Below are 20,506 nucleotides of genomic sequence, written 5' to 3'. Positions count from 1 at the left end.
GAGCTGTGTTAAAATGGGCAGCTACAAGCAAAATTCATGCCTCTTGGTGGTATCCTTGTATCGGTGTGCCCCTCTGCTGCCTGCTGGCCCTGGCTTCCTTGTTCCCAAGCTAGCTGCTCAGCCACCATTGGCTTGGAGCACACTGAAGCCTGCAGGCAGGGACACTGCCACTGAATCGATGGAGGGCCTTGAGAGGGAAGAGAAGGGTGCTGTGTGACTGGTTCTTTCCTTCCGGAACCTCCTGTATAGTCTTAGTCTGGGAGGTGGTGAGGCTGAAGGCAGAAGTCTGTACCACCCAAGAGGCACACTGAGCATGTCTCGGCACTAGCAAAATGTGAGCACACTGAAAAGGTATTCCAGAAAAAGAACTCGAAACAAAGTAGTTATGGAGAAACTAGGATTTGCACTTCACTGCGCTTATTTGCAGTTCAGTGTCGATGCTGTTTGGAGTGACTTACGGGTTGCCCTCATGGTCTCTGTAGAATCAAGGCCTTATTGGGTGTGGTTAGCACATTGCAGGCGGGTCACGAGAATTCTCGTGTTTTCTGTTCTAAAGCTTGTGGCCAATTACCTGAATTCTCGGCTTTTCATTGTCAGTTAGAGAGAAATTGTAATGGGAAACACGTTCGCTGAAGTTAAAAATTACAAAAGGAATTAAAAGTGATTATTCTCTTGTTAGTAATAAAAATAACTTTTATATCAATTTGGTATTTTTAAAGTGTTCCATAACCATGGATAGTGATGAAGAACATGATAAAAGTCTGGATAGATTTGCTGACTATCAGATATTTCAAGTGAAAGTGATGAAAGCTTTGACAGTGGCAGTGATACAGTTATTCCTTCAAAAAGGAGAAAATTAGTAATTTCAAGTGATTCTGAACCTGAAAATTTGAACAATTCCACATGATTTTGAGCGTAATTTGCGTCTTGGTTGCCAAGATAATGATTGGTTAAAAGAGGACTTTCAACCTAATTTGGAAAAATTTGAAGGTAATTCTGGGGTTACAGTTATACCGTCTGATTCTAAGAACATCATTGAAGTCACCAACTTGATTTTTGATGATCTGTTTGAACTGTTTTGTCATCAATTGAACATATAACCAAAATTTGGGAAAGCACAAAATTTAGAAAGCAATAAAGTGGTCTCCTGTTACTCCAACAGATATGAAAAATTTTTTAGGACTTATAGTGCTAATGGAGCATACTCGAAAGGATACTTGGAAAGAATATTGGTCTACAAATCCAGTTCTAGCTGTTCCAGTATTTCCTGAGACAATGAGTCAAAACCATTTTGAACAAATCTGGACTTATTGGCATTTCAATGACAATGCAAACATGACTAAATCTTCATCCAGGCTATTTAAAATTCAATCTGTACTCCACCACTTTATTAGTAAATTTCAGACAATATATAAAACTATGCTAGAATTATCATTAGATGAAGGCCATAATTCCCCGGAGGGGAGATCCTCCATTTCAAACTTAACAACCCAGCTAAAATTATTAAATATGGTTTATTGTAAGAATGGTGTGTGAGAGCAAGACTGGGTATATTTGCAATATGGAAATTTACACAGGTGAAGGGAAAAAATTGAATGACTATTCTGTCACTACTTTGGCCATATCTGGAATTGGGGCATCACATATACCAAGATAACTATTATAATAGCATTTCAATTGCAGAAACTATATATAAAAAATATCCTACTAAAGTTTGCAAAGTATACAAAAGTAACGGTAAGAGAAGAGAAATGCATTACATTTGCCAGCTTTGTTTAGTTCCACTTTTATTACACAGTGTTTTACAAAGTATCATACTTTGAAAAGTATTAGCGTCATCTACACCATGGAATACTAAGCTGCTGTAAAAAAGAAGGAATTCTTACCATTTGCAACAGCATGGATGGAACTGGATAACATTATGCTAAGTGAAATAAGCCAGTCAGTGAAAGAAAAATACCACATGATCTCACTCATTTATGGATAATAAAGACCATTATAAACTGATGAGCAAAAATAGATACAGAGGCAGAGCAGCATCAAACAGACTGGCAAACTACAGCGGGAAGTCCGGGGAGGGTTGGGGGGCGGGAAGGGGTGTAAGAGATCAACCGAAGGACTTGTATGCATGCATATAAGCATAACCAAAGGACATAGACACTGGGGGGTAGGGGAGCCCAGGGGAATGTCAAGGGGAGAAAAAAAAGGAGACCTATGTAATACTCTTTGTAATACTTTAAGCAAAAAAAAAAAAGTATGTATCAGAAAAAATAAAATAAAAAGAACATGTAATAACTTCAAAATGCAATGGGTATTTAATTTTAAAGTGTGCCTTTAACATTTATGTAAAAAGTTTTTTGTACTCATTCAATAGAAACTTACCTGGCCACTGGGTAAAGCTAGCAATAAAACTACTAGTCCACAATGTTAATATACCTTAGCCACCTCAACCCTCAGAAAAATAGCCCAACTCTCCTCGGGTTTTTCATACTGAGCTGTTACAAAACATGTAAATTCTATGAGTGTCGAACACATTGGAATTGTATTAGGCATGTTTGTGTGAATATTCATGCAAACAGACTCATAACAGCTGAAATTCATGTTGGTGCCTCCACATAACAGACTCAATTTTGGTAATAAGCTTAAAAAGGCATTGGGATAACAGCATCTCTGAAAATTTTATGCTAATTATATATTTTTTTAAATTTTGCTGTGCATTTTTTTTTTTTACTTTTAAATTTTTAATCAGGAACTGGTAGATATCTTTTAAATCACTAAGTCCAGTTCTCTTGATTACATATGTGATGAACCTAGTGATACGTCTTAGAATTTGCGGGAGCTTTTTAAAACCTCAAACATCTAGAAATACTAGTATATAGTTCAGTTATTCAGGTCAAACTTGAATATGCTCGGTTTCTGCAGCAGGGCTTTTGTGCTGCAGCACACTTTGGAAACAAAAGACAAATGAGAACCAAACTGGATTTTTTAAAATTTTTTACGGTAGAAATAAATGCTGTTGTGGGTTTAATTGTGTCTTCCAAAAAGGTATGTTCCAGCTCTAACCCCTGGCTCCTGTGATTGTGACCTTATTTGGAAATAGGGTCTTCGCAGATGTAATCAAGTTAGGTAGGATGAGGTCATACTGAATTTGGTCAGCCTTAATCCAGTGTCTCCTGTCCTTGAAAGAAGAAGGAAATTTGACTTCTGGGTATTTATCTGAAGGAAATGAAAGCACCGTCTTGAAGAGAAATCTGAACCCCTATGTTTGTTGCAGCGTTATTTACAAAAGACGACCGATGTTGTCTGTCAGTGGATGGATGGATACAGAAAACATGGAATGTTATTCAACCACAGAAAGGAAATCCTGCCTTGTGCAATAACATGGAACTTCAGGGCCTTGTACTAAGTGAAATAAGTCAGAGAAAGACAAGTTCTGTATGATCTCCCTTATATGTGGAATCTAAAACATGTTTTATAGAAACAGGTGGGTGCGTCCCAGGGTGGGGGAGGTGGGGGAGTGTGTGAAGCTGGTCAAAGTATACAACCTTCCAGTTATAAGATGAGTAAGATTGGGGAATCTAATGATTCCCAGAAGACAGCATGATGACTATAGTTAATACTGCATTATACACATATATCAAATCACATCGTACACTTCAGTGTTTTATGCCATGTCTCTCAAAGCAGGGGGCAAATAATAGAAAAGAGGGCACTTTGGACACACACAATGTCGTGAGACAAGAGAGGCATGTATAGGTTGGAGTGATAGATCTTCAGGCCAAGGGACACCAAGGATTGTCAGCAGCCACCAGAAGCTGGGAGAGGGGCCTGGAACAATTCTCCAGGTCTCTGGAAGGAGCCAACCCTGCTGACCCCTTCACTACTGATTTCTGGCTTGAACTATAATAGTACATTTCTGTTGTTTTAAGGCACTCGGTTTGTGGTAATTTGTTAGGATAGCCGCAGGAAGCGACCAAATGTTAATGTAGAGAATTAAAATCTAGAAATATGACCCCCATTATAATTTTATAAAATCACTTTTCCCCCTAAGATTGTATAAAAGTAAAAAGGGGTGTAGTAAGGCATATCCCACACACAGATACAAATCATGAAGGCATTGTTTAATGCAATTGGAAGGAGAGAAATGCTTTGGCCTCTAGCTAGAGCCCTGAGATTTTCTGTTGCTCTTTTTCTTTTGGGTTAAAAAATATGCTTTTTAAGTGCAAAAAAAAAAAAAAAAAGAAAGAAACTAAACCACCTTCTTACACCATACCCAAGAATAAACTCAAAATGGATAAAAGACTTAAATGTAAGTCATGAAACCATAAAAATCCTAGAGGAAAACATAGGCAGTTATATCCCGGACATTTCTCATAGCAATCGTTTCCCCTGTTGGGCAAGGGGAAAAAATAAACAATTGAGCTATATCAAACTCAAGAGTTTTTGCACAGCAAGGGGGAAAAAATCAGCAAAATGAAAAGACAGCCACTGAATACGAGAACATATTCACCAGTGATACATTTGATATTTTTAATATACAAAATTTATAAAGAACATATAAAACTCAACACCAAACAAACAAACAATGCAATTAAAAATGAGCAAAGGGCCTGAAAAGACTGAGGTTTTAACTATCAAGCTAGGAGCACGTTTTGCCATATCCTGAAATGCAACAAAGAAACTCGGGGAGGCCTCAGGAAAGAGCCAGTGCTCTTCTCCCTCAGATGAAGAACCCCACTGGGGTTGGTTCCTTGAATAACAAACACGTGCCCTGCCTCAGCTTGACCAGGGGGGAACTTATTTCACTTAGTATAATGCCCTCAACTTCCTAAAACGGCTTGAAGATGTCATTTCTAATACAGTATATAGGAGGCTGGCATATAGCTTTTATCTTTTCCCATTTCCACACACAATTCTGGACACGGAGGAGCCCTGCTTGCTACTAAAAAACACCACCACACAAGAATGCCCAGCCCCAAGAGGGGTGGTTTGATGTGGGCCATCACGTTTCTGGAAACAGACCCAGTGGAGTAGCAGGGAGAGAAGTTCCTTGGACCGAAAAACTCCACTTGGCCAGTTTCTGTGTGTGGTGGAGCAGTAATTCCAGCTTCTCTGGAATGACAGAGGCTCAGAACGGACGGACGGGGCCGTGTTGGACCCTCGGTCTCTTCTTCTCTGCGGGCAGGCAGCCAGCTCCTCAGCTCGAGTTCGCTCGAGGAGGGGACGCTGAGCTAAGTGAAGGTCTGCAGCTTCAGCGGGTAGTCAAAGGCCGGGTTCTTGTAGGCCACCAGGTGCGCGTGGGAGCACTGCCCCCGGCGCCGCCGGCAGAGGCAGGCGGACAGCACCAGGGTGCTGACCAGCAGCAGGCCGCCGGCGGCGCCCAGCCCCGCGAAGATGAGCACGAAGCTGGGCTTGGTGGTGAAGGAGGCGCACGGCCCCCGGCGGCCCGAGGCCTGCGGCCGGCTCAGCCCGGCCCGGTTGGCCGCCTGCACGCACACGCGGTACGTGGTGCCCGGCGACAGCCCGTACAGCGGGTGCTGCCGAGCCGTGGCGTAGATGTCCCCCACCGCGGACTGGTTCCCGGGCCAGCCCTCCCCAGAGTAGCGCACCTGGTAGCTGCGCACCACCGAGTTGGGGGCGCACCAGCGGACCAGCGCGGACGTGTCTGTGATCTCCGACACGCCCTGCAGCTTGGGCGGGTCTGGGACGGTGTCTTCCTGGCTGAAGCCGGGGCACTGGCACTTGAAGCGCCTCTGCAGCTCCGCGCACGGGGTCTGGAGGTGCTTACAAGGGTGGTAATCGCAGGCCACGCCCGGGGGTGGCGCGCTCACCTTCTCCCCCTTCCCCTCCTCTTCCTCCTCCTCACTGGAGTCGTCCAAAACCAAGACTGGAATTCCGTCCTGGGAAGGACTTGGGTGGGGAGCCTGCGGGGTGGCCTGGGTCGTCCGGTAGTGCCGGGGGCTGCCCAGTGGGTTCCGGGAGGCAGGGAGGAGACCACGTTGTTTGCTGGTGGGTGGGAGGGAGGCAGCTGAAATATTAGGGTCCAGGACATGCGAGGCAGTAGGTTCGTGTTCTGTCCAGGCCGGGATTGCAGTGCTGGAGTTCCTGGGACCTGCTGTAGAGACGGTAGAGGAGGCAGCGGCCCCCGCCCCGACAGCTCGTGAGGGGGTGCCCACAGGGTGGGAGGGGGCCTTGGTGACAGCTTGAGAGGAAGGGGCTGTGCTCAGCAGCGGCGAGAAGGGACCGGGGGTGGAAGGCGCGTGGGTAGAGCCCGCAGAGGAGGGTGGGCTGGAATCACGGAGGATGGTGCTTTGGTCCTGGGGGCACACGCTGGGCAGCTGGGACAGCGCCAGGGGGGCGGGGAAGGCCCCGGGGGATCCTGCGGGGGGTGCGCACACAGTGTCCGCTGCCCTAGGGGAGAGGTCAACCGGTTAGAACAGTGGTTCTCAACCTTCCTAATGCCGCGACCCTTTAATACAGTTCCTCGTGTTGTGGTGACCCCCAACCATAACATTATTGTCGTGGCTACTTCATAACTGTAATGTTGCTACTGTTATGAATCGTCATGTAAATATCTGATATGCAGGATGTATTTTCATTGTTACAAATTGGACATAATTCAAGCATGGTGATTAATCACAAAAGCAATATGTAATTATATATGTGTTTTCCGATGGTCTTAGGCGACCCCTGTGAAAGGGTCATTCAGCCCCCAAAGGGGTCGCGACCCACAGGTTGAGAACCGCTGGGTTAGAAGGTACTTGGCATTAAGGTGCTTTCTGCGCTGGCCTTTGAGTACTCAGTGCAGACAATCCCTCTTGCTTAGCCTTGCCAACAGGAACCCCATGGTGCGGGTAGACGTGCATCACCTCACTGACCTCAGGGTGACCTGTGGAGGAGGCTCCCATGAAGCAGAAGAGGAAAGGGAAGCTCAGGTTAGCAGGGCCAGCAAATGGCAGAGCCTAACTGTGGGCCAGCACCGCGAAGGGCAGTCCAGATTCTCTGAGTGTTCTCACCTGGCTGCCTCCTGGCCTCGAGGACTAGTCACAACACTCAGACTGGCTAGCATTTTCTGAGTGCTTGCCACGTGCCAGGGACTATGGTTAGCACCTTATGTATCAGTGAATTCAATCTGCACCACCTTATGAGGCAGGCACTGTTATCCCCATTTCACAGATGAGGAGGGAGAGGCTCAGACAGGTTAAGTAATGCAGCAAAATGAACAGTGCTAAGTGGGGCGAAGAGCCTGCACGCTCAGCCTCTTCATTAATACCACGTGAGACCTTTCGCTGCAAAGGGCCTGGGTGCTTGTCTTTGGAATCAACGTGAAGAGGAGAAGAGGACAGACTGCGCCTCACTTGTTTCCAGGCTTGGGTTGGAGGTGAGAAAAGAACCCCCACGGGGTGGGGGGGGGATGTCTCCCAAGGTGAGCTGGTGGAGCTGTTTTGAGGGAGGTGTTCCCAACCCACATCCTTTTCTGATGGCTCCCACTGCAGACAGCTCTTCCAGCTAAGAGCCAACGAGAAGTCTTTGTAGAACTCCTGTCTGTCCCACAGGAGCTCTGTGAGCCCGCTGGCTTTGGACTGAGTGATAGAGGAGGCCAGGCTCCATTTGGGGGGATTCAGGGGAACCCAGTGGTTAAGAGCACAGTTTTGGACAAAGATACATTCTGCTTCCTCCACCCAGAAGTTGCATGAATCTAAGCAAGTAGCTCCCTTCCTCGGGACCCAACCAACTCATCTGTAAAATGGGACAATGACAACACTGCTTTGGCAGAGACAAGCCTACTGTTCATTTAGCCCATTTCTTTTTCCTACGTGGCATACAGCTAAACTACATTTTCCCAGCCTCCCTTGCAGTTAAGCGTGGATGTGAGTGGAAGTGATGAGCCCTACCTCCTGATCTGGCCCATTAAAACCTCCCATGTCTGTTCCTCCATGCTCTCTGCCCCTCTGTGTCCCTGGATGTGACTGCCTGGGGGCTATCTTCCCTGACCCACATTGCCCATCTTCCCAGCCTGCTCTTGTGAGCCAGACTTCATTCAGCTCCGGGAGGCTGACCCTCACCCCTCAGTCACCTATTTTGTAAATGTGTTACCTTCTTAGGATAGTCCTGTTTACATCCATGAGGAGCCAGGACAACTCACAGCTGCAAGTGAGGGGGTTGCCAAAGAGGTTGATGGATAGAACCTGGGAGGAATGCAGGGTCCAAGGAGGGAAGGAACTCAAGTTGCAGCTGAAATACACAGAAAATAAATGAGGGCAGGCTTTTGCAATCAGGTCATAGTGGTGTATGGAAACCCATTCTGTCAGGGATTAGTGATCTCACTTTGGGCAAAACTCTTAATGACCTTGGACTTTCTTTTTGTCATCCTTTCACAGATGAGGAAACTGCTCTGTAAAGGTGTTAAGTAACTTGCCCCAACTCACACAGCTGGTAAGTGCTGGAGTCAGGATTGGAGCCCAGGCAGTTTGGCTCCACATCTTATGCCTTTTACACAAGGTTGCATCCGTCAAAAGCTCAAAAGGAGATCTGAGACAGAGTTATCACTCATCAACATATCACCACGACCATCATTATTATCACCACTAGAGGCCTGGTGCACAACATTCGTGCACTGGGGCGGTGGGAGAGGTGTGTGTGTGTGTCCCTCAGCCCAGTCTGCAGCCTTTTGCAGCCTCGGAGGGCTCAGAGGATGTCACTCCTGCGGAGGCTCCCACCACCACTGCTGCGCTTGCTGGCCAAGCCATCAGCCTGGCTTTTGCATTGAGCGTCTGCCCCCTGGTGTCAGTGCAAGTCATAGCGACTGGTCATTCCACCATTTAGTCTATTTGCATATTACCCTTTTATTATATAGGATTACCATCACTGTCATCAATACATCACAGTACCAGCATCATCACAATCACCATTGCCACCATCACCAGCACTTTCATCATTACCATCGCCTTTATCACAACCACCATCATCTGCACTAATGTTATAGAGCACACACAGTGTGCCAGGTACAAAGTGCTCTGCATATTCTATCTCCTGTCCCTTTTGACAAGCCCCGAAGTGAAGTACTCTGGTTGGGTCTAGAGCTAGCAGAGAAAAGAGAGAAGTAGTTACGCTGAGAGTGATGAAGGGGGAAAGTGCCCACTTCCCAGGTTCCAGTATGGGTTCCTAGGAAAGGAGATGGCCTGGGATCATCATCAAAGGGACACTGTCCTTCCTGTTAGGAGTCAGGAAGGAGGTGGATATAGTGACACTTCAGACATCAACAGGCCAGAAGACACCAGCCCTGGGTCCTGACCACTAGTAGGACCTTCCTACCCTCTCATCTTTCTTTCCTAGAACCCTGGAAGGGCTGACTTCCCACATGGAGAAGCAGATGGATGGAGAAATAGAGAAGAACCTAATGCCCTCATCCCCTCTTCCACTGCAGGTTTCTCATCTGGGCTTAAAGGAAACCTTACATGCATGAGAGCTTGGGGTTTCAGTATTACTCTGGACCGCACTGAGTTGCATGGTTTTCAGGCTGGATGGACTATCTGGGACCTGCCCAAGATACCCTCCAAAGGATGAGGAAGAACAAAACCCCAGAGAGGACCCGAAGGAGCCACGGGAAGAAAATTAAAGTCTGGTAAGCTCTATAAGATAGCTACACCGATTCAACATGGGGGAACCGGCAAAATTCATCCATGTGACTCAGAAGCACTTACTTCTGCAGCAAAAGGAGCTGTAGGCGAGGAGTGTCTTGGAAGATGCGTGTCTGGACAGAGGTGAGTGCTAGGGAATCTTGACAATCCAGTTGTTGCAGGTCAGAGGTCATCTTGAAAATGTCCCCCTCCAGGCTCCTCAGCATGGGCATCTTCCTCAGGTAGAGGGACGTGAGCTTGGGCAGGTCTCCCATCCACCTCGGCTGAACTGAAACACAGAGGGGAAACGGCCCACTACCCAGGAAGCCACCAACCTAGGAGGCTGGCAGGGTATTACGGAAACACCAAGAGTGACAAAGTGAGTTGTGAAGGCCATTGCTGAGTATGGGTACAGTTGGAAGCTTTTGGAAGCTCAGAACTATGGGCTATATCACCTGAAAGACCAGTCCGTCCTTCCTTCCTTCCTTCCTTCCTTCCTTTTTAGCTAAGGCGACTGAGGCCAGAGAGGAGAATGATTGGTCCAAGGCCACACAGCTGGGAAAGGAAAGGGCCAGAACTTGAACCCAGGACACTGTCTCCAACTCTGCTGCTGTCCTGCCCTCTTGCTAAACTCCACACAGAAATACCCCAAACTTCACCCCGATGGCTACCAGGAGTGGGGAACTATTCGAGAAAGGTAAGGAAGGAGGAGAGAAGGGCAAGGTGGAGGAGGCCCAGACACCTAATTGTGTGGCTCTCCCAATACTAATGGAGAACGTGCCCCTTCCCCTCTGTGTCCAGTTCTCGCTCTTGTCTTCCTTTGTCTATGGCGGGACAGGCGATGACAGACACATGAAGGGTTTTTAAACATAACAAAACCAGCCTTGTGAGCCAGAGTCAGAACACACGAAGGACAGGAGAACTGGTGCTCTCACCTCCCTCCTGTGTCTTGTTTGAAGGGTCAATAACTGCAGCAGAGTTTTAGCCAACCAAGTAGCAGAGTCCCTGAATTCATCCCCAGAGCACACGCTGCTTCACGGACTGCCTGTTTGATCCTGATCAGCCCAAAGCAATGCATCCACTCCCCATTCTACCAGCATCCCCTCACTCTGCTGGGTCGCAGTAGAACCGCGTGGCTGAAGGTTTGGGCTCTGGACCCAGAATGCCTGGGTTTCAATTGGGAGGCACCACTTAATGAGCTGTGAGACCTCGGGCCAGTCATTCACCTTTCTGGGCCTTGGTTTCCTCATAGGCAGCACCGAGATAACACTAGTAGTTCCCTCCTCTTGGGACTCAAGGAATTAACCCCATATGGCCCTTGCAACAGGGTGCACATGGCTCAGGCAATCTAGGCGGGGTTCTTTATGAGCAGCCCTGTGAGCGACCCCTCCAAGAACCCGGTCCCAGGAGCACCTGTCCAGCCGCCTCTGAAAACTCGGGGCGCCCAGGACTCACCCTGCTTGAGGAGCGTGCCGCTGAGGTCCAGGACCTCGAGGGAGGCCAGGGGCGCGAAGGCGGCGTCGGCGATGTCCCCCTGGCCCAGCGCGGTGCCGGAGAGGTTGAGCAGCCGCAGCGCCGGGAAGCAGGCGAAGGCCCCGGGCGGCAGCGCCGGCAGGGGGTTCCCCGCCAGCTCCAGCGCGCGGAGGCTGCCCAGCGCGGGCCGGGCGCACGGGGGCAGGGCGGCCAGCTGGTTGTAGCCGAGGTCCAGCGTGTGCAGCCCCGCGGGCCAGCCGGGGTCCCAGCGCAGCGCGCCGATGCGGTTGTGGCGCAGCGTGAGCACCTGCAGCTGCGGCAGGTGGCCCAGCTCCGACGCGCTCAGGGCGCTCAGCAGGTTGTGGCTGCCGTCCAGGCTGCGCAGCGCGCGGGGCAGGCAGCCCGGCAGGTGCTCCAGGCTGCGGTTCGCCAGATTCAAGGTTGTGGCCCCCGTAGCGAAGAGCCCCTGGCAGGGCGAGCCCGTGGTGTCGTTGGCCTCGCTTCCCCAGGGGCCCAGCTGAATGAGTCGGAAAACAGGGACCCTCTCCTGGGGAGGCTCTGCCGGGCTCAGGCGCAGCGCTGTGGGCAGCAGCAGCAGCAGGGCCAACCACATGGTGCGTGGCTGGGGAGAGAATAACGTGACAGCGCGTTAAATCCAGAAGAAACACCCCGAAAGAAGGGTAAATGTGCCCCCTACCACCGGGCTTGGAGGAGGAGCACAAGTCCTGGGCGGTCCCCAGCATTACTAGGTGTGCAGTGACTTTGCCCCTGTCACCTCCCCCAGGTGCACCATGGCACCTCCTGCTCTTTCTTCTCCCAGCCATGCTCTTCCCTCTAATCCCCTCTCATTCTGTGGATGCTCACCCACAGGGACCTCCTGCAGAAGGCCTCCCTCATCCGCCCCATCTGGGCCTGAACCCCCCAGGAATCCCATAACCCCATCCCATGAGCTTCCAGAGGGAAGGGAACTTGCCCTGAATCGCTGTAAACACCCCAGGTGCACAGACGCTGCTACAAAAATGCCTATTAATGATGAGCATGGACTTAAGGAAGATTTTGTCGGTCCCAACAGAACTCAGCTGCCCCCATTTTCCCCTTAGATCTGCCCAGCCTCAGAGGTGAGTCCTGCTTTGCATGTGACCCGGTTTGCAGCTCACAATTTAAAATAAGTTTTAGGCCGAAACCGGTTTGGCTCAGTGGATAGAGCGTGGGCCTGCAGACTGAAAGGTCCCAGGTTCGATTCCGGTCAAGGGCATATACCTGGGTTGCAGGCACATCCCCAGTAGGAGATGTGCAGGAGGCAGCTGATCGATGATTCTCTCTCATCATCGATGTTTCTAACTCACTATCCCTCTCCCTTTCTCTCTGTAAAAAAATCAATAAAAAATATATTAAAAAAAAATAAATAAAAATAAAATAAATTTTAGGGTCTCTTTCTTGGGAGGGCCCTCAGGGTTGCCGTCAGGGAAGCAAGGAGCCCCCAGACAGCTGCGATACTTGGAACCCGAATCAAGCCTTTCCTGGTCCTCCTTGATCCCCACAAAAGCCAAGGCTTCTGAGGTCAGCCGTGCCGGGGGGATGACGGAGAGTCACCAGCTGTGGAGTTTCTGGGGTACCCAGGTTTGCACAGGGCGACTGGGAGACCAGGTAGAGGGTACATCAAGCAAATCTACTTCCAATCAAGCCTTGCCTTGAGGTCACTCCTTGATATTCCCCCATTTCTGTAGCTGCGTGTTCCTGCCCCAGCTCCTCGGCTGACCACTAGGTCTCTAGGCAACCGCCCAGACCTCCCTCTTGCTATGCTGGAGTCCAAGCAGTGAGAAAGAGCCGGAAACTGAGGCCAGTAATCCCTGCCTCCAGCAGGGTGTCCTACTCACCGGAAGCTGTCCTTTTGGAGTGTGGCACTTGCCCTTTTGTAGTCTTCACTGTTGTCTTATAGATCCCAGGAGCCAGTGACTTGCACAGCAGCTCAACTCGGAATTCCAGAGGGAGGCCTATTTCCCAGCTGCCCCTGCCCCTGCCCCTGCCCCTGCCCCTGCCCCTGCCCCTGCCCCCACCTGCTGCAGGCACTGAGAGGGCCTGAGATAGCTCGGTCCCTGCACGCCTCTCCTTCCTCACTTTGTGGTCTTTGGCCAACACCCTAAGTGCCTGTCTCCTCCTCCCACTCTGGGACCGGACCTGCCCCTTTCCTGGCCTGGTTCCTCCTCCTAGCCCTCCCCCATCTTCATCTCACCTTACACTGCCTTCCCAGGCCTGAGAAACAGAGGAAGTCAGCTCTCTCTGCCAAGGTGAGGGCTGAGGGCTGATGGGCAGTGAGGCAGAGGTGACCCTGTCACCTCCCAGGAATCTGATCCTCCTGATAGGTGGTTTCCACTTCCTGGCATGCTTGGGGGATGAATGACGAGCTGCTACCAAGAGGAAGCCCCATGGCCCGAAGGAGGAAGGTACTCTAGTCCATAAGAAGGCCTGTGGGGAAAGTGGCCAGAGAGGGGTCTTCCGAGGAGTCTGGGAGCCGGGGCAGGCTCAAACCAGATCCAGGCGTCTCCAAGAAGAGTTAGTTTGGTTTCTATGGGACCCAGTTCAGTGACAGCAGGGAGGTTTGTTTCTCCTAAGAGGTGGGAAAGATACAGAGGATAGAAATGCAGAAAGAACATTTCTGCCTCATGGCACGGGTCTCTGATCCCCGTCACCAAGAGCCCCAGGTCTCCCTGAAGCCCTGGTGACATGGCATGAGTTTTGTTTACAGCAGACAATGCCTTGCTCCCCCTGAGTTCCGAGACTGGTCATTTTGTCTGAGGGCCTTTGATCTGCACATCCCCGCCCCCAGGCCCAGGGTTAATCATCCCCGAGTTGTGTACACAGACTCTCAGACCAGAGCTGCAGGGATCTCCGTCCTGTCAGCTCTTATCTGAGCAGCCCTGAGGAAATGCAGGGCACCTCGGAACTGCTGATGGGGTTAATGGGTAATTGCACATCCCAGGGGATCTCCTGTCTTGGCCTTCTCCACCCAAAGCCTTAAAACCAGGGGTCCTCAAACTACGGCCCACGGGCCACGTGCAAATACAAATATTGTATTTGTTCCCGTTTTGTTTTTTTACTTCAAAATAAGATATGTGCAGTGTGCATAGGAATCTGTTCATAGTTTTTTTTTTTTAAACTATAGTCCGGCCCTCCAACGGTCTGAGGGACAGTGAACTGGCCCCCTGTTTAAAAAGTTTGAGGACCCCTGCTTAAAACTATCCTTGTAGCCTCAGTGCCAGCGGGAGCCTTGCTGCTCAGATGCTTGGAAACACGAAATAGACTGAGGAATCTCACAGGGAGAGGGTTCGGGGGAGGGAAGAGATTAACCAAAGAATTTATATGCATGTATGCATTGCCTGTGAACACAGTCAGTAGGGTGGTGAAGGCCTGGGGCGGGAACTGGATGGGAGAGGAGGGGGGAAAGGAGGGGGGGGACATCTGTAATACTTTCAATAATAAAGATTTTAAAAGAACGAAGCAGCCCTGACCGGTTTGGCTCAGTGGATAGAGCGTTGGCCTGTGGACTGAAGGGTCCCGGGTTCGATTCCAGTCAAGGGCATGTACCTTGGTTGCGGGCACATCCCCAGTGTGGGATGTGCAGGAGGCAGCCGGTCGATGTTTCTCTCTCATCGATGTTTCTAACTCTCTATCCCTCTCCCTTCCTCTCTGTAAAAACTCAATAAAATGTATTAAAAAATTAAAAAAGGAAAGAAAGAAGCATTCCTTTATTGGGCCCAGGCCTGTTCTGTACACACCCCGCCTGGGGCAGCACAGTCACCACTCAGGGAGCCCAGGCCCCAGAGGTAGAAACTCTGTGCCATGGATGACACAGGAGGCCAAGTGGGAGGGAGAAGTCAAGGGAAAGGTGGGAAGGTGAGGGGACCAGTGTGTGGGCCAGTGGATGGGCTCAGGTGAGCCCTGACCTCTGCCCTTGCTGGTTCACTGGGCACAGAGAGCACCCAGCAGTCAATTAAAACATCAGCTCATCTCAGCTGGCGCTGGGCCACCTGAGGCCAGCAGGGTTGGGGGTGGTTCAGGCAGGGCTGCCCAGTGAGAGGGAGCCACACCCAGCTGTTTGAACAGAGACCCTGAGGAGGAAGTGAGTGGTCCCCCCTAGAGGGCTATAAAAAAGGAACCCAGGGAGGAATGTTGGGTGCTCCTCTGTCACCAGTAGGGGAAGGGGTCTGGAGAGGCTGTGGTTCATTGCCCTGCGCTTGCCCAGAGCCCCAGGCCCTCTGAGCCAACTTCTTGCCTCTGCTGCTGGCTGCCTGTTTCACCAATGGTGGCAAGGGCTTGGACTGGTCTGGGTCTCCCATGAAGAGGAGCACGGGTCAGGCTTTGGGGAAGGTGGGGGGCAGGGGGCTCCCTTCCCAGAGACACACACCTAAGTCTGTCCCATATTTTTCCCAGAAAAATAAGTGTAGCTGGTGGGGACTGAGTGGACTGGGGTGTAGCTGAGAAGAATGACATACATGCATATAAATTCTTTGGTTAATCTCTTCCCGCCCCCGAACCCTCTCCCTCTGAGATTCCTCAGTCTATTCCGTGTTTCCAAGCATCTGAGCAGCAGGCCCCCGCTGGCACTTGAGGCTGCAAGGATAGTTTTAAGGCTTTGGATTGAGAAGGCCAAGACAGGAGATCCCCTGGGATGTGCATTCCACTGAACCCCTCAGTCCCCCTCCTCTCCATTCATCCTCCAAGCATCCGGCAGGGTGGCGCCACCATTCCCTTATTTATCTATCTATCTATCTATCTATCTATCTATCTATCTATCTATCCTCACTCTTTTTTCCATTGATTTTTAGAGAGAGTGGAAGGGAGAGGGAGAGATGGAGAAAGAGAAACATCGATATGAGAGAGACACACCTACCAGTTGCCTCCTGCACACACCCTTACCAGGCCGGGAAACCTGCAACTGAGGTACGTGCCCTTGACCTGAATTGAATCCGGGACCCTTCAGTCTGCAAGACAAGCTTTTATCCACTGAGTCAAACCAGCTAGACCAGTGACGGCGAACCTTTTGAGCTCGGCGTGTCAGCATTTTGAAAAACCCTAACTTAACTCTGGTGCCGTGTCACATAGAGAATTTTTTTGATATTTGCAACCATAGTAAAACAAAGATGTATATTTTTGATATTTGTTTTATATACTTAAATGCCATTTAACAAAGAAAAATCAACCAAAAAAATGAGTTTGCTTGTCACCTCTGACACGCGTGTCATAGGTTCGCCATCACTGGGCTAGGGCCATCCCCCTTTTTAAATTGAGTACTTACTACTCAGAGCCTAACATATAAGCATTATCATATTGATTCCTTTCAGGTTCTGACTATTATTCCCATGCTACAGATAAAGAAACTGAGGCTCACAGAGGCTGACCAGTTAGTTTGTAGTTAGTCTGCTTAATCACTGCTTTTACATTGCCTTCCATAGGTTTCAACATTTCACACTGTAATATTCCCCTTAAGCCCAAGAGAAAACCTTTCCCAAGTATTTAGATCCCAAGAATTGTGAAGAGAAGGGAGGCAAGGCACTGTAGGTGTGTTAATGAGCAGGGCACTCAATCCTGCGGGGACCCTCTGAGAAACTGCGGAGCGCATCTGAGGATTGTTTCATCAAGCAGCAGCTTCTGCCTCTCGTTGGCTTGCCTTCCTGTGGCTTTAACTCCCTGGCTTGCTCTGAGCATGGATCAAGCTACTCCAGGGAGGTCTAAGGCAGTGGTTCTCAACCGTCTGGCCCTTTAAATACAGTTCCTCATGTTGTGACCCAACCATAAAATTATTTTCGTTGCTACTTCATAACTGTAATGTTGCTACTGTTATGAATCGTAATGTAAATATCTGATATGCAGGATGGTCTTAGGCGACCCCTGTGAAAGGGTTGTTCGACAAAGGGGGTCGTGACCCACAGTTTGAGAACCGCTGGTCTAAGGGGACGGGCACCAAGAGCATCAGTTTAGCATCCTTCAAGATTTTGCCCATGCCCTGGCAGGTGTGGCTCAGTGGTTGGACGTTGGCCTGTGCACTGAAAGGTTGCTGGTTTGATTCCCAGTTAGGGCACATGCCTGGGTTTCAGAAGCACCTTATGGATGTTCCTCACAGTGATGTTTCTCTCTCTCCCTCTCCCTTCCTCTCTCTCTCTAAAATTCAATTAAAAAATAGATGTATTGCCGAAACCAGTTTGGCTCGGTGGATAGAGCGTCGGCCTGCGGACTGAAGGGTCCCAGGTTCGATTCCAGTCAAGGGCATGTACCTGGGTTGCGGGCACATCCCCAGTGGGAGATGTGCAGGAGGCGGCTGATCGATGTTTCTCATCGATGTTTCTGGCTCTCTATCTCTCTCCCTTCCTCTCTGTAAAAAATCAATGAAATATATTAAAAAAAAAAATAGATGTATATATATAAAAAAAAGCTTTTTGCCGAAGCAGGCCCCCCCTTTGGTGTTCTCTCCCAGGTGACTCAGGCTAACTGCCATCAGGTAAATTGACATGACCCCTAATGGAGGACTGACTTCCTGAGAGCTGGGCGGTGTTATTATCCGTGGTAGCCCAGATGCCCGTGGTGGAGTCTGGCACTCAGGACAAATGTTCAAAAATTCATGGGAAGAATACACGTGAGTCAGAAGTCCTCCATGGTGCCCTGAAGCGGATGGGGCAGGACTCAGAACAGTAAACATTACATTCAAATGCCTGAGATCTGAACATGCAAGCGTTGAGAAGTGCTCAGGTGAGGGTGAGCTGGAGGGCATGGTGGGTGGGGGCTGGAAGAGGTGGAAGGAGAGAAGTTTCTAAGCCAGATTCCCAACACTCTCGTGGATCTTTTGGGGTAAGATCTCTTGGAAGATTACAGGTTTAGAGTGTTAGGAAAACCATAGCCTGCTGAAGGGAGGGTGGCAGTGGGGGAGAGGGAAGACAAACTAGTGATTACATACTTGGCCACATTTATTTATTTTTAAATATATTTGTATTGATTTCAGAGAGGAAGGGAGAGGAAAAGAGAGATAGAAACATCAGTGATGGGAGAGTATCATTGATTGGCTGCCTCCTGCATGCCCCCCACTGGGGATCGAGCCCGAAACCCAGCCGTGTGCCCCGATCAGGAATTGAACTGTGACCTCCTGGTTCATAGGTTGATGCTCAACCACTGAGCTACACCGGCTGGGCCACATTTATTTTTTGGAATTAAATTTTTTAAAAATCAGAGTCATGGATCCTTGGCCTTAGAAGTGACTTTAAAACTTGTCTGGTTCCACTCTTCCCTGCCCATTTTAGAGAGAGAAAACTGAGCCATAGAGAGGGAAGTTGGCTTATCTGAAATCATATAGGTCAGTCCCAATTATCCAGTGAGAAGAAAGGGAGGCCTAATCCTCACTATCCTATTCTGGGATCTTGGCTTATTTGCACCACCGACTAGGTCTCCCCTTTCCTGGCATTATTAGCGCTGTGAGCCCTTTCCCACAGTTATGACTAAGCAAGCACACCTAGTGAGTGTCAGGTCCTTGGGTAGAGTTTCCAGGGATTCTGACCCCACCCATTCCCAGAACTCTAGAAATACCCACCCCACACAGGCTGCCCCAGAGATCCAGAATAAGTGCTTTCCCAGGGGGTCCTGTTCACAGCTCTGGTCATCCGGGGTGGGTTGAGGGGGCTGGCCTGAATGACAGGTGCCTACTCAGCTAGTGGCCCCTACCCTGCCCTCCAGACCCCAGCTGGCTCTTCTGAGGGCTCTTCCCCTACGTGCAGGGATTGGAATGTACAGACTTGAAGACCGCATTCTTCTCTGACACCGAGATAAGCTGGAGGAAGGGGAGGGAACTGTGGGAGGAGACAGTACCAGGCTTTCCAGTCTCCGGGCGGCCAGCTCAGGGAATGGTATGCAGAAAAGAGGCTTTCAGGTGCTGGGGACCGAGATATCCGAGTGGGCTCCGCTGACCGGCCCACCTGCCTGGGAGGAAATGATCTTGAGGGAATAAAATAGTCATGGGCTGAGGCTCATGCTTATTTTCCCGTTGAGGTATCACTCAACAGCAGTAAGATTTCAGCCCGAGGATTTGCAGAGTACTTAAGGATTTAAAAAATACCATTTGAGATCCTTTTAAATTCTGTAGTGGAAAAGATTCAAACTGAAATGAGAGGCCAGCCTCTAATCTGCCACTTTATGTTGTATATGGCTCTAGAAAGTGGGACAAGACAGTACATAGGCTGTTTTTATAAAGCACATTTATAAAAAATCATAGAGGCGGCACAGGTGTTAAAGGTCTTTAAATTGTGACAGAATATTGGGCTCATATCCAAACACTATTTTATTTGGTATAATGTCTATATTCTCTTTTTTGAAAAATATTTTTATTAATTTCAGAGAGGAAAAGAGAGATGGAAACATCAATGGTGACAGAGAATTATTGATTGGCTGCCTCCCACATGTCCCACAATGGGGATCGAGCCTGTAACCCAGGCATGTGCCCTTGACTTGAATCGAACCTGGAACCCCTCAGTCCCCAGTCCAGCGCTGTATCCACTGAGCCAACCGGCTTTGGCATGTCTGTATTCTTAAGTTTCTGTCTGTTTCATGTTTTTCATCTGTAAAGTAAATGAATTGATTCAGGCTTAGCACTTCAGTGCACATATCCTGAAAACATGCTAGGTCATGCCCCAGGTGTTCAATGTATTAAACATAAATAAATAAATGAACAAACAAACAAATAAGTAAATAAAGGGACATGGGAATAACGTTCCAGGGAATGGCATGCCCAAAGATTTGAAGGCAGGGAAGAGCCTGCAATATTGAGTCACAGAAATCAGATCTTTGTGGCTGGAGGGTAGTGGGTGGGAGGAGAGGTTGGCAAGGACACTAGCATATGAGTAAGTTGTATTGTTTCAGAAGACCAAAGAAATACCAAGCACACTTCCTAGAGCAGTGATGGCGAACCTATGACATGCGTGTCAGAGGTGACACGCGAACTCTTTTTTTTTTTTTCCGAATTAAAGAGTCACATTTATTGCAATCCGGGACCATGAGGGGCCATTCCCCAAATCTCATAGTGATAAGATAGTGGCAAAACCAGACTTATATAGGCAAAGATCACAAAGGTATTGATTACATCTCAAGGTTTCCAATGAGGAACCTGGTTTGCAAAAAAGCAGTTTACAGAAGCAGAAGTAAGCATGTTAATTATAGTTTTGGGTCTCAGGGTCACTGAATTGACAGAAACACCTTATCTAGAGCCCTCAGGTCTTGAGACCATTGGGTTGCCAGGAAGTCATTATCTACCATCAAGGCAATTTAGAATAATTGCAATGCCCTGGTCTTGGGACTACTGAGTCAACTGGAACGCATTATCTGTGGCCACTAAAACAATTTAGGATAATTGTGCTGCCCTGTTTCCCAGGTACAGA

General features: G+C 49.1%; 1 protein-coding gene across 1 annotated transcript; it reads right to left on the bottom strand.

Annotated features, from left to right (window-relative positions):
• Window positions 1–4,516: 4,516 nt before the first annotated feature.
• On the bottom strand, window positions 4,517–13,191 carry LRRN4 (leucine rich repeat neuronal 4). The gene is made up of 5 exons (XM_081096799.1): window positions 12,971–13,191; window positions 11,076–11,715; window positions 9,705–9,909; window positions 8,098–8,235; window positions 4,517–6,411 (listed from the first exon to the last, which is right to left on the bottom strand). Exons 2-5 carry the CDS (start codon window positions 11,704–11,706, stop codon window positions 5,232–5,234), a joined length of 2,154 nt encoding a protein of 717 aa, XP_080952925.1. The 5' UTR covers window positions 11,707–11,715; window positions 12,971–13,191; the 3' UTR covers window positions 4,517–5,231.
• Between the last annotated feature and the right edge of the window lie 7,315 nt (window positions 13,192–20,506).

The sequence above is a fragment of the Myotis nattereri genome (genome assembly GCF_964212035.1).
Source record: "Myotis nattereri genome assembly, chromosome: 8".
Taxonomy (NCBI): domain Eukaryota; kingdom Metazoa; phylum Chordata; class Mammalia; order Chiroptera; family Vespertilionidae; genus Myotis; species Myotis nattereri.
Note: the sequence above shows the minus strand (reverse complement) of the source record. Positions and strands in the feature narration are given on the sequence as shown.

Bases quoted from the DNA above. Each gene is read 5' to 3' on its own strand.
- LRRN4 (XM_081096799.1), bottom strand. From the start codon at position 11,706: ATGTGGTTGGCCCTGCTGCTGCTGCTGCCCACAGCGCTGCGCCTGAGC. The intron at 9,910-11,075 runs GTGAGTCCTGGG...TCTGTGTTTCAG, and splicing joins CGGCACGCTCCTCAAGCAGG to TTCAGCCGAGGTGGATGGGA. The intron at 6,412-8,097 runs GTAACACATTTA...CCTCTCCCCTAG, and splicing joins AACAGGACTATCCTAAGAAG to GGCAGCGGACACTGTGTGCG.